A 14,592-nucleotide genomic window follows, 5' to 3' on the forward strand; every position below is an offset into this window, starting at 1 on the left:
CGAATTGATTGAATAAAATTGGTTAAGAGTCCCCTACCAATTAAAAGGAAATTCAAAGAGTTGTTGCAATTCATTAGCTGTCAGCTTATTTACAAATGAATGCTATGTCACGTTTTCTTTACTCATGTGGAGTATAATTTGTGACAAAATTAAATTAAACAGACTCGTGGAGTACAACTAAATTCTGTAGTAATCAGGGTTTATTGTTCCATTATTAAGATTTTTACTAAACTCGTGTTAAGAGTTTAGTTATTGAATAGGTATATAGCTGGGTTTCAATTTTGATTTTACATCAATAACTGATTTTTTTTATTTAATGTGATCCAAATATTGGTAATGTTATAAACGAGTAGAATGAAAAGAATAAACATAGAATGTTACACCCACTGGCCATTATATTCTAAAGGAGTACAAATTTTCTTCGAACTAATCACTTTTCTAAAAGGCATTTGCTTTCTAGTATTCCTCCAAAACTTAAAAAATGATGTACCACATGCAATTACTCACTCCATTCGCAAATATACATCTCATTTTAATATTTTAGTTTATCCGCGAATACTAGCAACAAAAAATGTCAATGTAGTGTTAAGTGTCAACGGTTGATGTTGTGTTGATATTTTCTGTTGCCATTATTTTGTCATTTATTAATATTTTTTGATGATCCAGATCATAATTTAAAATTTGTACAATATTTAGATTTTATATTTTATCAATATCCTCGTTGTCTATGTATATATCAAAGTTTGATTTGATAGAACTTTATGGATTAATAGAAAGTAAAAAGGTTGATATTTTTTGTTTGGATTATAACAACCACAAGTTTTGAGAGTCACACTATTTAATGCGAACGGAGATCAAAGGGTCACTCATTTAGAATTTATTATTACAAAAATTGATTATTATAGTTGATAAATTAAAATTTCATTTTTTCAAATATTTATTATGTATGCTATTTATATTGTAATAGTTTTTTATTCATAAGAATAATTATAATAATAAATAGTAAATGATATACAAAATATATGTCATTGGATTTCATCAAACTTTAATCAGACATTGCTTTTAGCTTAAATTATACTGTATTCCTCTTCATGGCGTATGCTGTATTATTCAACTCGAAGCAATATGGTATTTTCTAGAAAATCGATGTCGTTTAAATTGGTCGGATGATCATTTCTAGAAAATCGATGTCACAAAAACTAACACAGAATTATAACCTCCAAATATAGAGAAGCTGCAAAATCTCCAAACGACATAGGAACATCTACGTGACTTTTTCTGAAAATATCAATGGTTGGTAAGTGAGTTAGTGTGATGTCTATTTAGACAACTTTAATAACATTGGCCCATTTCCAGACATTTCACAGAGCAATAGATAAGATTTTTGAGCACTGCATTCATATTTCAATTATATTTAACAGCAATAATTAATCATCGATGGGGATTTATCAGGCATTATTTAAACGTTTGTTATAAGCCGAGCCTCACAAAAATCGAAAAAACAGCCCTCATGGATGAACCTTTTTTTGGGGTGTTACCCATGCCCTAAAAAAAACAAATTCTTACCCATCTTATCTTATCGATTAAATTAAATTAAATGCCTTATAAGTATTTTATCTAATTGACATTTACATAACAAATTCTTCATGCGTATCATACTCCCTCCGTCCACAACCAATTGATCTATTGTTGTTCAGCACGAGTTTTAATGTAGAATTGGTAAAATAAGAGAGATGAAGAGAAAAAGAGGTAAAGGAAGAGAGATAGGGAGAAAAGTGAGTAAAGTATGAAAGAGGAAAGAAAAAGTGGAAAAAGTATGCAAGATAAATTTTCTATTTTTAGAAAGTGATCTATTTTTTGTGGACGTCCTAAAATGGCAAAAGTGCTCTATTTTTTGTGGATATAGGGAATATCATTCATATCTAATTAACAATAAAAATAATTTCAAGTCCATGCCAGTTACATTGCACCTCTCAATACTTGTATAAATTAAATATGAATATAATATACAATATTTATAATTTGGCCCAAAAAATCCTGCTATTTTGGGTCGAAATATGGCTAGTTTTTCAAACCTATATTTTTCGAGCCCAGTTGAAAGCCCATATCCATTAGTATCTTAGAACTCTAATTTAATAGGCCCAACAAAAAAGCAATTTTGCCGGCATTGTTCAAAATATATCGTGATTTAAAAAATTAAAAAAGAAAAACCCGCCGATTTACAGCACAGATGATATATTTTTGGAATTTAAAAACTGCGAGGGACAATTCGGTAAATTAAGTAGCACGCGTGAACCTCCTCCTGCCTGTTTCCCCCAACCCATCTCTCTCTTTCTCTCTCATCGAACCGCACCGGAACTCGCCTTCTCTCTCTAACACTCTCTCCGCCAGATCTGCTACAACGTCCGATTAATTAGTCTGAAATCCGAGAGCGCTGTTCACATTGGTAGTAATCGCAAGCGCCGCCGCCATCTGCAGCCCCTCCGGGAAGAATGGGGGATTTCAATTTAGCCCTAGTGATCGTGGCGATAGTCGTCTGCGTCATCGTTTTCCTGGTCAATGTCTACCTACTCGTCAATTACCAGCATCCTGATGATAAGAACCAGGCTTACTTCCCCAAATTCGTCGTCGTCTTCGGGCTCACGATCGCGGCAATCTCGATTCTGATGCTCCCTGCCGACGTGGCTAACCGGCAGGCGTGCCGGCACGCGATTTACAACGGCGCTTGTAATCTTACGCTGCCGATGAAGGATTTGTGGCTCGCTATCTACATCGTGGATGCAGTTCTGGTCTTCTTTGTAATCCCGTTCGCCATGTTTTACTACGAGGGAGACCAGGATAAGTGAGGGGTTTTTTATTGCATTTGGTCTTAACCTTTTTTTTGAATGGTGCTTGACTTAATTGTATTTTGGTTTCAGGACTGTGTGGAAGAGGATGAGAAGTGCACTGATATGGGTCGTTGTGACTGCTATTGTTTGTGCGCTGGTTCTTGCAATTATGTATGGTGAGTGCTCATTTGAACACCTTTTGCTTTTATTTCTTTCTGTTAATATGCTATGATTTTTTGGGTTTGATGTAGTGTGGAATTTGCTAATCTTTGCTGGGTAAAATATGAAAAAGTGGGCGTTTTTATTGCCTAATTCACTTGCTCCTAGATGGGAAGTCTAAATTATTTATTAGATGTGGTGAAGGCAAGCATCTTATGTGGCAAGGGTCATTGATAGTAGTTTCTGCTACTGTAAAAGTATATGAATCCATGTACACAAAATTTTTTGTATTCAAATGATATCCATTCTCATGAAATTAAGTTTAAATTTTAACAAAATAACAAATCTAAGAAAAATATATATGGGCATACAAATATTTATCCACGACTTCCTTGAACAAATTGCAACATATGCTCTTATGTCTGAGGATATTTCTGCTGGCTCCAAAATTCCATATAATGAATTACTTGCATATAAGAATCACAGAGCTTTGCAATACAAGTACCTGATTATGTCACTCGTCTTATGCTTCATAAGTTCATTGCTTTCTGATCTTCTTTATACCTCCTGCGTCCTGCATATTCATGTGCTGAACTGATGGGAGGAATCGACTCCATAAATATACACCAAGTTAATCATCCTTGGGATATAGTATTAAGGTTTGAGATCAAGTGGGCTGTATAGTGTATGTTTATATATGGGATCAGGGAATTCAAACTCTTTTACCAAAAAAGCTTCTTTCTTTCTCATTTCTAACTGGGGGAAACCCAAAAACCCACCTTTACATTATTTTTGTATCTTTGCTTCAGGACTTCTGGGTAAGGTGGACTTCACTGTTAGACACCTCTCCTCAACTACTACGCCCTTCCCATCGACATGGGATTTCTCCAACAATCAACAATGCGTTGGCACTGGAGCAAGACAGGTCAAGAAGCAATAATATATTCAAATTTCTCATTGGTTTATCTTTTTTAGCCAGATTGAGTCCACTTACATTGTTGTTTCATTTTTCAGTGCTCTGCATATTCTGCCAGTGCTTCGTCTGAGACTACTTGGACCATGCGGACTACCTTTCCAGAATATGTTGTCGCACTTACTACAATTGTTGGATCAGTGCTTTTCACTGTATGTGCTTCTCTAATCTATACCTTCATGAGAAAATAAATGTTTCATTATATCCTACCTATCCTTTTCTGCTATGTAATGTATGAGATTAATTGCTCGTATCTGCTCCGCATTTCGTTTTTTAAGAACTTCTGCACTATTATTTGAGTAGTTGTTGTGATTGAGTTGAACTGGTTAATCCAGATAAGGATTTTTACATTGTTAGATATCTTGGAAAAAATAGTGCTGTCTTATTATGTCAATACTTTGTACTCAAGATTTGTTTTGTGCTATTTTCATCAGATTTTTGGTGGTGTTGGCATTGCTTGCCTGCCACTTGGGCTCATATTTTCATTCGTCAGGCGACCAAAGGCTGTTATCACGCGCTCACAGTATATCAAGGTTTTTCTTCTTTATTTGTATTGTTACTTTTCTCCCTTTTGACGTTATGGGATGATATTTACGTCTCAGATAATTGGATTCCATTAAGTACAGTTTACAGGAGCTTGATTTGACATGTTACAGGAAGCAACTGAACTGGCAAAAAAAGCTAGAGAACTTAAAAAAACAGCAGATGCTCTTCACCAGGAAGAAAGGAGTGGAGGCAAGGGAAGAAAGTGGCGCAAAAATGTGAAAGCTGTTGAAAAGGTAATCTTCATATAATCCTGTTGAATTTGTTTTTAGAAATTAGTATTAGTCATTAGTGCATCATTTGGTGGGCCTGTTTGTTATAAAAAATCATTGCAAATTATTATTATACTTTCAGGAGCTACTTCTTTTGGAAGAAGATGTGAAGGCGTTGGAAGAGATGTATCCTCAAGGTGAAAAGGTAATGCATGCTGAAAATTTTGTTACGAATCCGTGTCTGATATTCCAGTGCTAGCTTCTAATTCATTCTCTTTATTTCATGACTAGGCTTAAGAATAAAAATGTGGAAATGATAATGGTGAATAAGAAATACACTGATAATGCTGTTGCTAAATTTATGCAGGCTGAAGCAATGTGGGCTATGACTGTTCTCGGCTACCTTGCCAAATTGGTGCTTGGAGTTGTAGGGTATGTTTAAATCACAATGCACAAGTAGAATTCCTATTATAGTGTTTTGGACTCCGGTAGATGGTAGTCTCCAGAAGTGTGTATCTGTGAGAAATAAAGATGTTAATGAGACAGTTTCCAAAGAGTTGCTGTGCGCGTTCCATCTTTTGTTTTAGCATGCTATATTAAGCAAACTTAGTGTGTGGGTTCCTTTTGTCCTCCCAAGTGCTTTTTTCTCCACTGTTAGACCGTTAAACAAGGTCCTATGTTTTGAACAGGTTAGTTGTTTCAGTGGCTTGGATTGTTCATATTGTATTATACTTGCTGATTGATCCTCCAGTATCAGCATTTCTTAATGAGATATTCATCAAGCTGGATAGTGTTTGGGGTAAGTTTTATATTTTTAAATTGGTTTTGACCTTGTTCAGATAAGGCGTGTATTTGATATGGTTGTCTTGTACTTGAAGGACTTCTGGGCACCGTCGCATTCGCCTTTTTCTGCTTCTACCTTCTGCTTGCTGTGATTGCTGGTGCAATGATGCTTGGTCTGAAATTGGTTTTTATTACAATCCACCCAATGAAGTAAGTTTATCTGTTTGTTTCATTTCTTTTCTCTCTTACTTCTATTCAAGATTTGTGACTTGTCTTGATTCCTATTTTTTTCTTATTCTTGTTCTTGGCATTGCATGATGTTGCCTGACACCTGACTGTCTTTGCAGATGGGGAGCTACTCTTATGAACTCATTCCTTTTTAATGTGGCCCTCATTCTTCTTTCTTCAATCAGGTAATCAGCGTGGTGGTGCAGTGGTGCTCCTATTTTATAAGTTAAACTTGAAACACACATTGTTGAATTATAGTCTCTCCTTTTTATTTAGTGGCATCTTAATGATGTATATATGTATGAGAAATTCTTTCATACACGACTTTCTTCCTAATTGGTAGCTGATGTTACTTGCTATACTAGTATATCATGTTTAGAGGATTGTTGCTGGACTGTGAGAAGTTTATCTATGCGACTCATACACTCTGATTATTTCTGCTCCTGGTGAACTTTGTAACTTATTATTTTTGTTAATATTATGCAGTGTGATTCAGTTCTGTGCTACTGCTTTTGGGTATTATGCTCAAGCTACTGCAGCTCAAGAAATATTTGGTCACACATTGCAATCACTTCGTGGAATCAAATACTTGTACAAGTGAGGAACATTTGATCTAGTTTAAAAATCTTTGTGAATGAGTAGCTGGGATCCTTAAATTATTTTTGTTGTTACAGGTACAACGTGTTTCAAATTGCTTTCATCGTCTTAGCAGGGCTCACATTTGTATATTATGCAGCATTCGTATGTTCCCCACCTTTATCCATTTAATCATTTTAAAACACTCATGGAACTCAAATTTGCGGCACTCTTATGATTTTCCAGGGATGGAGAAGAAAAAGGACGACTGGCCGGCTCCAACTCTCCTCGTAAACATGTTGCTTCGACTTCAGCTGAACTGAAGGTGCTTGATTTCGTGGTCCATGTACAAAAGTGATGTCAATTCTTGATGCACGTGGTTATGTTTGCACTGTCTTATGGAGGAGGGCAACATCACTGCCAATTTCGTCCAGACTGCTGGTTTCTGCTTTGACTTGTTTTCTGCCTAGTGTTGTAAATGTTCAATTTCTTTCATTTCTTTTTGCTTATATTTATCACATATCTGAGAGAACTTGACCGTGTTGTAATGCGTAGTCTTTGCTGAGCACAAGAAACAGCTGTTTGTAGCACTTGCTGTGCCTTGTTATATCACCATCCCTTGTTTTCATCTCCATTTGTTTATTAAATTTCATCGACTTCTCTTTGTTGCAATTTGATGTGAACTAGGAATAGACATGGTGTGTGCCATCATACATTCCTAAACCATAAAATTAACTCTGTCTGTGCCTTATGCACCGGTGTTCATTCTCTAGGTCGTCTCTATTTTTGCTCGGATGTTACCATTTGCACTTATGCCTACGAAATCAGTAAATTACTTTCATTTTTTATTTTTTTGATGTAACATGATCTTGGTCATAATATATTTAAGAAAAGCGCTACATCTCTAGATGACATTTCAAGTTTTTGTATTGAAAACGGTTCGATGAACTAAATGAAAATACAATTTTGAATGTAGGACTCATTTTTTTGTTATGTATGATTTCATCGATAAGTGAAAATATAATTTTGAATGTAGGACTCATTTTTTTTTGGTTATGTGCATTAGATTTCATCGATAATACTATAATCAGCATTATATACATTAATATTTCGGGCCTAGAAATAGCCCATACCATTTCTATTGGGCCAGTAAATTTAAATGTAAATATGTATTTTTGAGCCCAATGGAAGTTTTACAACGTAGCCGTATCAATGGACATCGCCCTCTTCTCTCCTTCTTCCCTTTTCGCCGGCTCCGACAACAGTTCCTCCGGTAACATTAATTATTTTCTCAAGTTCCCTTATACTTTTATCTAATCATATTTGAATCCCAGCTCAAAATTTTTTTCTTTAATTCTTTGTCTTGCAGAAGAGGAAAGAAGTGAAACCCATGAGAATTTCGTAGAGCGTAAACACCAATTTCCTGGAATGGTCTCTTTCAATGTTTCTCTCTTTCTCTTTTCTACACGACCCATTTCACAAAATCGAATCTTTTTTTCAAATTAACTGTTTTTTCTAGATTTATGTTTAGGATTTCATGTGAAATTAGCTAATAAGAGATTTTCTTTATTTAATTTTACTGGTGTGATATTCTGAATACTGAGTGAGAAAATAGTAGTGTTAAATTACGAAGAAGAAATATTCAGGGAGCTTGAGATACTCTTGTGGAAGAGCCAAGAATTTGATCATTAGTGTTTGCACCTTCAAATTGCAATGACTTCAGCATAATCTGTTGCTGGATTATGCAGCAGTTTTAATTTTGGAGGACAGATTTTTTTTGATCACAATTACTTATTGGCTGTATGGTAGGAATGATCCTAGAGCTTATTTTAGTTGCGTCGGTTCGTGTACAGGAATTGCTCGTCCGGGAGTTTTCGTTCCATCAGTTGAATGCTAATCTACTGTGGCCTGGCACATTTGCATTTGTTGAATGGTTGGTTGAGCACAAGCAGTGGTTAGAGGGTAGGAGAGTGCTTGAGCTGGGGAGGTAATGTGTAATGTTTTACGATGATATGTATTGCTTCTGTTTGGAGTTTGAAGTTGCATTGTTCCCGTTGTTGTTTGGAGAGTATGAATTGATATTTGAAGATGGCCTATAGATTCTTGTTTTATTTTCTATAATACGCCTTCTTGTTGAAGTCAAACTCGAGTTTGGATCATATCCTTCGTAGTAATTGTGGTAGGGTGGATTTCTTCAAACTTGTCACACGTGAGCTTGAATCAGTGAGTAATGAGCCTTGTGTGTGTTATTTCTTAGATTGGATGTTTAGTCTGTTGTTATTTGAGCATTTAGATTATCAGAGGAAGATGTTTGCACACATATTTTTTTCTAAGTCGTGTTTTCTTGTGTTGGAGAACGTTTTCCATGTTTCTTGTGTTCGTTTCTGGTTCATTTGCAGTGGAACCGGAGCTTTGGCCATTTTCTTGAGAAAATCTTTCAAACTCAACATCACAACATCCGACTATGATGATGTTGAGATTGAAGAGAATATAGCTTATAATTGCCAGGTGAATGGAGTTACTCCAGTTGTTCCACACATAAGACGTAAGTTCTTTTTCCATTGGTGAAAGTTAAAACTATAAAATTGTAGTCTTTTTTATAATGTTGGCTAATGATAGTTGACAAGAGTTATATTTTCCCCAGATTCATGGGGAGATGTCTTTCCGAATGCAAATCCAGATTGGGACCTAATTATTGCAAGTGATATTTTATTGTGTAAGTTCTACATTTCCTTCCTTCTGGTCCTTTTCAGATCAGAGTTATACATCTGAACAAAGAATAGTGAGTCGCGACTTTGAAGTAAAGAGAAGAATGTTGAATTTAAGTACGTTCCCCACCCCCACACTAAATAGGAATTAGGAAAGAAGTATAACGTATAAACTTTATGTCTAAAATTATTAAGCAAACACTCATGTTGTGTTTGAAATGGTTTGTTCATGAGACTAAAATCGAACACCAACTCTCTTGTAGGTATACAGAATACATCGATTGCTAAACCAAAATCTTGATTCGTATTTTCAATGTTATTAACTCTGAGAAGCTTATATGTTGAAATTGTAAGTTTTCCACATTTATGCTCACTCAAAGGTGTAGTGTTCGTTCACTTCTTCCCGAGAGTTGCCAATGTGTTCCTTAACGTTCCCTGCTTGCTCTCGTCTTTTGCAGATGTTAAGCAATACCCTAACCTTATAAAGTCCTTGTCGTTTCTCCTCAACTCTTACAAATCAAAATCTAGCAAGGCTATTTCTTGGAGTAATGATCCGAATGGTATTGATGCTCTTCTCTAGTCTACTTTTTTCTGTCGTAACAGACAATGAAATCATGCCGTCTTTCCCTCTGCCACATGCTTCAGATTCGTGCCCTCTTACCCGGCCAGCGTTCTTGATGAGTTGGAGGCGCAGGATTGGGAAAGAGGAAGAGTCACTCTTCTTTACTGGCTGCAAAGAAGCTGGACTTGAAGTCGAGCATCTTGGCTGTCGTGTTTACTGCATCAAGCTAAGCAGTAACGCTTCTCAATCCAGCTGAATATCTTGACACCATAGCCAAATCCTGGGATCGAACAGACTGATCTCGACTGGCTAGTTTGCTCGATGCAAACGAGGCGTGGAACGAACTTATGCTGTCGTGGAGACTACAAGCACACGTTGCCATGTTACAGATGGCATTTGCTTTTGCTAACTTAAGTTCCGTTGTATTTTTTTGTTGAGATTTAATTGAGTAGAAGTGTTTGATATGATGAAATTATAACATTTGTTAAACATCACACTTTACTCCTCTTTGTGTTAACTAATTGTGCTATACTAACTTTATATGTTTACAATGTTTTACTATCATTTTATTTTCTTGAATTTAGATTACATTCCCATTTTCACACATATTCGTAAGTTGGATTTAAAAGTATTTATTATAGTAAAATCAACACACATAGACTCATTCGGCCAAATAAAAGACCGTCAATTTCGAGTAAAAAAAATACTACTATTGTTATTTAATCATAAAATATGCATAGTGATAATTGATATAGATCTATATATGTTGACAGCCGAAAAAGTCACTATCAAAATCTCGAATAGCTGAAATTATGGGGTACGAAACCGTACTATAATTAATAACCTTCAAACATTATGTAAGTCAAAATATCTTATCTCTAAATAAAATGTACTATTATACAATTATTTAATATTTTAATTTTTTTTCATCCTTTTTCATCCTTAATTGTCATTATAAAAATCTGTGATGTTTTCTTTTTGTTGTCTATTTCAAATAAATTAATGAATTCTACTATCGGCGATGTCATTGACTCATTAGTATTATCATATTATGATAAAATTTTAGTACAATTTTTCTTAAAAGTTACTTATTCGTTCGGGATTAAATATCCCACTTTGAATTAGTATTAATTTTAAGAAATACTCCATCCCCAAAAAATAGCAGAGCAATACATTTGCATAGTCTACTTTACAACATATCTTTTGAAATCAAAACAAAAATTTAAATCAACTATCATAAATTTAACATATATTCATAAATTATATTTATATCTTTGTATTATTTTCGTAATAAAAAGAAATAAAATAGATATAGAAATGAATTAGCCATGTGATTAAACACCAACATGGAAAATATTTATACTACTTAATCTCATATTTCGTTAATTAAATAATAGTAATGCAATTTTGAAAATTACTTCCTCTGTCTATCAATAAAAGTCATAGTATTTCTTTTGAGCACAGACTTTAAGAAATATTAAAAAAAATTAAGTGCAAAAAAGTTAATGAAATATGAGTTTATCAATTTTAAATGATACTATTGATATATGAGAGTGAAATATATTAGTGGAATGTGATGCCTCTTACCATTTATAATAATAAAGAATCGGAATTCGTAACCAAGGACAGACCAAAATGAAAAAAACGGAACTCATATTTACGTACAAAAAGAGTATAATATAAACTTGATTTATTACTAAAATGTCACTAAAAATCAAAATTGTTGATGGCCCTAGGTCATCCACCACTCACCACATATCTGCCCTTTCCCGCACCACTCCCTCAAATAGTAGTAAAAGTTGAAAATATTTTGTATTGGCCAAGTTTTAATTCGTTTCAAAACTTTGAATGAATAATCGGAAAAATTATGGAGATTTGTGTATCCGTACACTTAGATATATACATTTGTTTAACTCTTATGGCAAGTTGAAATTTCACCAAAATATTTGTGTGCGCCACTCTCTATAAGTTCACTTGTGGTAGATAGTGAACTAGTGGATGGGGATATTTATATAAATTTAACTTTTTATGTGGAATTTCACTTCTTTACGGTAAATTAGGAGCCTCTCATTAGTTTTTTTTTTTGTTTGGAATTTAGGAGCCTCTCATTATTATCATAATTTTATTATAACTATTATTATTGTGTGTGGCTTTTTTCAGGTACAAAATATTTTTTATGAATTATGTTCTGTTTTTTTCATATCATCCTCACACACGGCATATAAGTAATTAAATGGAGTATATATATCTAAGTAAAATAGAAAATCATAGCTTCATTAGAAACTCAAACGTACACATCACCAACCCAATCAACCAAAAATTATTTAGTTAAGAAAAGCACAAATATTCTATTATAAAAATTAAAATATCATGCTACATACATCCATTATAATACATAAACTACTAATTGTAGTTCGAATTAATAATTGAAATATACCATGACAAAAATGCATTATACTATGATTGGCCCCCTCCGAAATTTCGAGGAAATCACAACGTTTTTGTTCATATATACTCCCTATCATACAACTATCATGTTGATTCCAAATTTCGAATTTGATTTTAAATGCAAGTATCATATCTTGGACAAAATTATAAGGTCCAGACAATCTAAATATAGCAAAATATAGATGTATTTAGCAAATAATGAGTGTAGAGGGAAGAGATCATTGTTGAATTGAATACAAGTAGGAAGCTTCGCAGAAATAACGTTTTTTTGGTCACATTGATGGTTTTGATTTCTACCTAGATAAGCCCATGTTCTTACGGCTTGATATGTACAAATCGATGATATAGCTTCACTAGTTGATATGATGGAATAAGTTTTGATTCTATGTAATATATGGTGATGTTTGATTAATTGGATTCATAGGAATTTACAAGTTGTTGAAGATATCGTATATGAAGCCAGGATTTCTATCAATAGCGGTACAAAGCTAGAATTTTGACGATTCAATAAGAAATATTTTGGCTCCTCTACCATGTTATCAATTGTGGGATAGTAGCATTAGCGTTATCGGAAGCAGTTAAGGCATCAACAGTTAGAGACTGCGAGAGAGAAATAGAGTGAAGCAAGAATGACAATTGCGAAGACATTAAGAGAGTGTTCGGTTTACAAGATTGTATCTCGAGATTAAATATGTATTATGTTTGGTTCATGTGATTCAGTCTCACACTCAATCTTAGATGGATAATCATAAGATAAGTAGTCATAGCTAAACCCCACTCCTACTTAAATAATCTCACAACTCAATTCTAGATTATATCTTGATACTATTTTATCTAGATAACCGAACACCACCTAAGAGTTTGATTAGATGAAGAGAGAAATAGAAACTTAGAGGTTCGAACCAATTCTAATGCACAACAAAACATTGTAAATTAAAGAATCACAATGGATACAAATAAAATTACTATTGAGTTTATTAAAAATAGTATCAAAATACTCCTATAATTTTTGAAACTTGGTAAAGATATTGACTCTAAATTTGAAAAAATAACGGCTCTATTCTCAAGTAAAATGCTAGAGTTATCCCAAGTCGATAGAGATTTATTTGATCCATATTATTAGCCTGCCTACACGTGCAAAGCCTCTTAAGAGGTAGTATAACTCAATTCTAATGCGAGAAGTAAGTGATGCTTAGTAGTTAAGTGGAGAAGGAATTAAACAGAAGACGAGAGAGTAAAATACGAGAAAGAAGATAATAAGAGAGATCAAATGTGTTTTTTTCACATAAGGCGAGATCGTGTAAAATGGAATATGACTCAAGTAACTTCTTGAGACGAAGGTAAAATAAGTATTTGGTGTTTTTGATAGACGGTAGGTTGATTAGGTCGATCGCAAATTGGCCTTTTGTCATAATTGGCTATTATACTATGATGAGCAAGCTTTGACTAGCTAACATCAATCAATGGTATCCATTAGTATTTTTGTTATTGCTAACCAGATATATACACGTAACAAACTCACATGTTTAAAGAGCTCATATTCATAGCTTAAAATAGGACAGTTTGGTGATTTTTTCTTTGCTATGGTCATCTTTTGTATTTGTACAATTGAACAAATTAGAACCATAATCTTCACAACATCCCACGATGGGACCTTTTCAAGAAGAAACTTCCACGAATTTTCCGATCGACAATTTAGATACTGCGTGTGTGTACTTATAATTATATAGAGGAAATGATTCACGTGAAAATACGTACATATATATTAATGCAAAAAAATCTTACGGTTACCACATTTATAAGGATTAATGTTTTTGAACAAGATGAAGTAAAAACCTTCTCTTCCTTGGTTTAGAAACGGATGTGTTTAGGAGGGTTATTTTTAAGTGCTTTGGAGGTTATTTTTTTAACAATTTAATTTTTTAGAACATTAACATACTATTATTCAATTTCCAATGAAATAAAATTTTGTAATATTAATAGCTATGTGCTTTGGAAATACTAAATTTCAATCACAATCTGTGATTTTAAGAATTACTAATAACTCTATAGTAAACTATAGATACATTGCTATACTAAAATGACAACCCAATTTAAAAGGCAACCTATGAGGCTATGACTAATGATGATTCTTAAATTTAGGAGCAGATTCAACCTCAATCTGCATGTGACCGGCTTGCTTGCTTATGCAACGCAAATTGCTTGATTATCTCTGATTTCGTACCACAGATTGCTTGGAATCATATACCTAGTTGTTTGCCTATGTATCGCATATTATTTACCTAGCTAGATTGTCATTTTAACTATGATGTCACAATACCATAGTATTCCCCTACTGATTGATTCTTCCTACTAACTTAAACAAACATCTTTACTAACTTACGGAAACACCAATTTAAAGTATTAATATGCACCCAATCTCTGCTTAGTATCCTAAAATGGCTGTAAAACTTTTGCTAATATGCATAAGGCGATATCAAACTAAATCTGTTATTGCGTTTCTTTCCTAAATGGTTATAAAACCATCGATGATGACGAAATTCAAACACATCATATGACATATATTCTCATC

General features: G+C 33.8%; 2 protein-coding genes across 2 annotated transcripts; both read left to right on the plus strand.

The window, feature by feature from the left end:
• Positions 1–2,282: 2,282 nt before the first annotated feature.
• On the plus strand, positions 2,283–6,930 carry LOC125221903 (LIMR family protein At5g01460). The gene is made up of 14 exons (XM_048124228.1): positions 2,283–2,842; positions 2,919–3,004; positions 3,797–3,912; positions 4,002–4,112; positions 4,395–4,493; positions 4,617–4,739; positions 4,858–4,920; positions 5,083–5,147; positions 5,405–5,514; positions 5,594–5,708; positions 5,846–5,911; positions 6,213–6,323; positions 6,401–6,467; positions 6,549–6,930. Exons 1-14 carry the CDS (start codon positions 2,493–2,495, stop codon positions 6,594–6,596), a joined length of 1,530 nt encoding a protein of 509 aa, XP_047980185.1. The 5' UTR covers positions 2,283–2,492; the 3' UTR covers positions 6,597–6,930.
• Positions 6,931–7,470: 540 nt separating this feature from the next.
• On the plus strand, positions 7,471–10,089 carry LOC125221904 (protein N-terminal and lysine N-methyltransferase EFM7). Its single transcript, XM_048124229.1, has 7 exons — positions 7,471–7,575; positions 7,672–7,733; positions 8,156–8,289; positions 8,702–8,847; positions 8,947–9,018; positions 9,469–9,570; positions 9,656–10,089. The coding sequence occupies exons 1-7, from the start codon at positions 7,515–7,517 to the stop codon at positions 9,826–9,828; spliced, it is 750 nt and encodes a 249-aa protein (XP_047980186.1). The 5' UTR covers positions 7,471–7,514; the 3' UTR covers positions 9,829–10,089.
• Positions 10,090–14,592: the final 4,503 nt, after the last annotated feature.

Source organism: Salvia hispanica, chromosome 4, assembly GCF_023119035.1.
Source record: "Salvia hispanica cultivar TCC Black 2014 chromosome 4, UniMelb_Shisp_WGS_1.0, whole genome shotgun sequence".
NCBI lineage: Eukaryota > Viridiplantae > Streptophyta > Magnoliopsida > Lamiales > Lamiaceae > Salvia > Salvia hispanica.

Coding starts and splice junctions, on each gene's coding strand:
- LOC125221903 (XM_048124228.1), top strand. CDS start 2,493: ATGGGGGATTTCAATTTAGCCCTAGTGATCGTGGCGATAGTCGTCTGC. Junction 3,913..4,001: donor TTGGCACTGGAGCAAGACAG/GTCAAGAAGCAA, acceptor TTCATTTTTCAG/TGCTCTGCATATTCTGCCAG. Junction 5,912..6,212: donor ATTCTTCTTTCTTCAATCAG/GTAATCAGCGTG, acceptor AATATTATGCAG/TGTGATTCAGTTCTGTGCTA.
- LOC125221904 (XM_048124229.1), top strand. CDS start 7,515: ATGGACATCGCCCTCTTCTCTCCTTCTTCCCTTTTCGCCGGCTCCGAC. Junction 8,290..8,701: donor AGAGTGCTTGAGCTGGGGAG/GTAATGTGTAAT, acceptor GTTCATTTGCAG/TGGAACCGGAGCTTTGGCCA. Junction 8,848..8,946: donor AGTTGTTCCACACATAAGAC/GTAAGTTCTTTT, acceptor TATTTTCCCCAG/ATTCATGGGGAGATGTCTTT.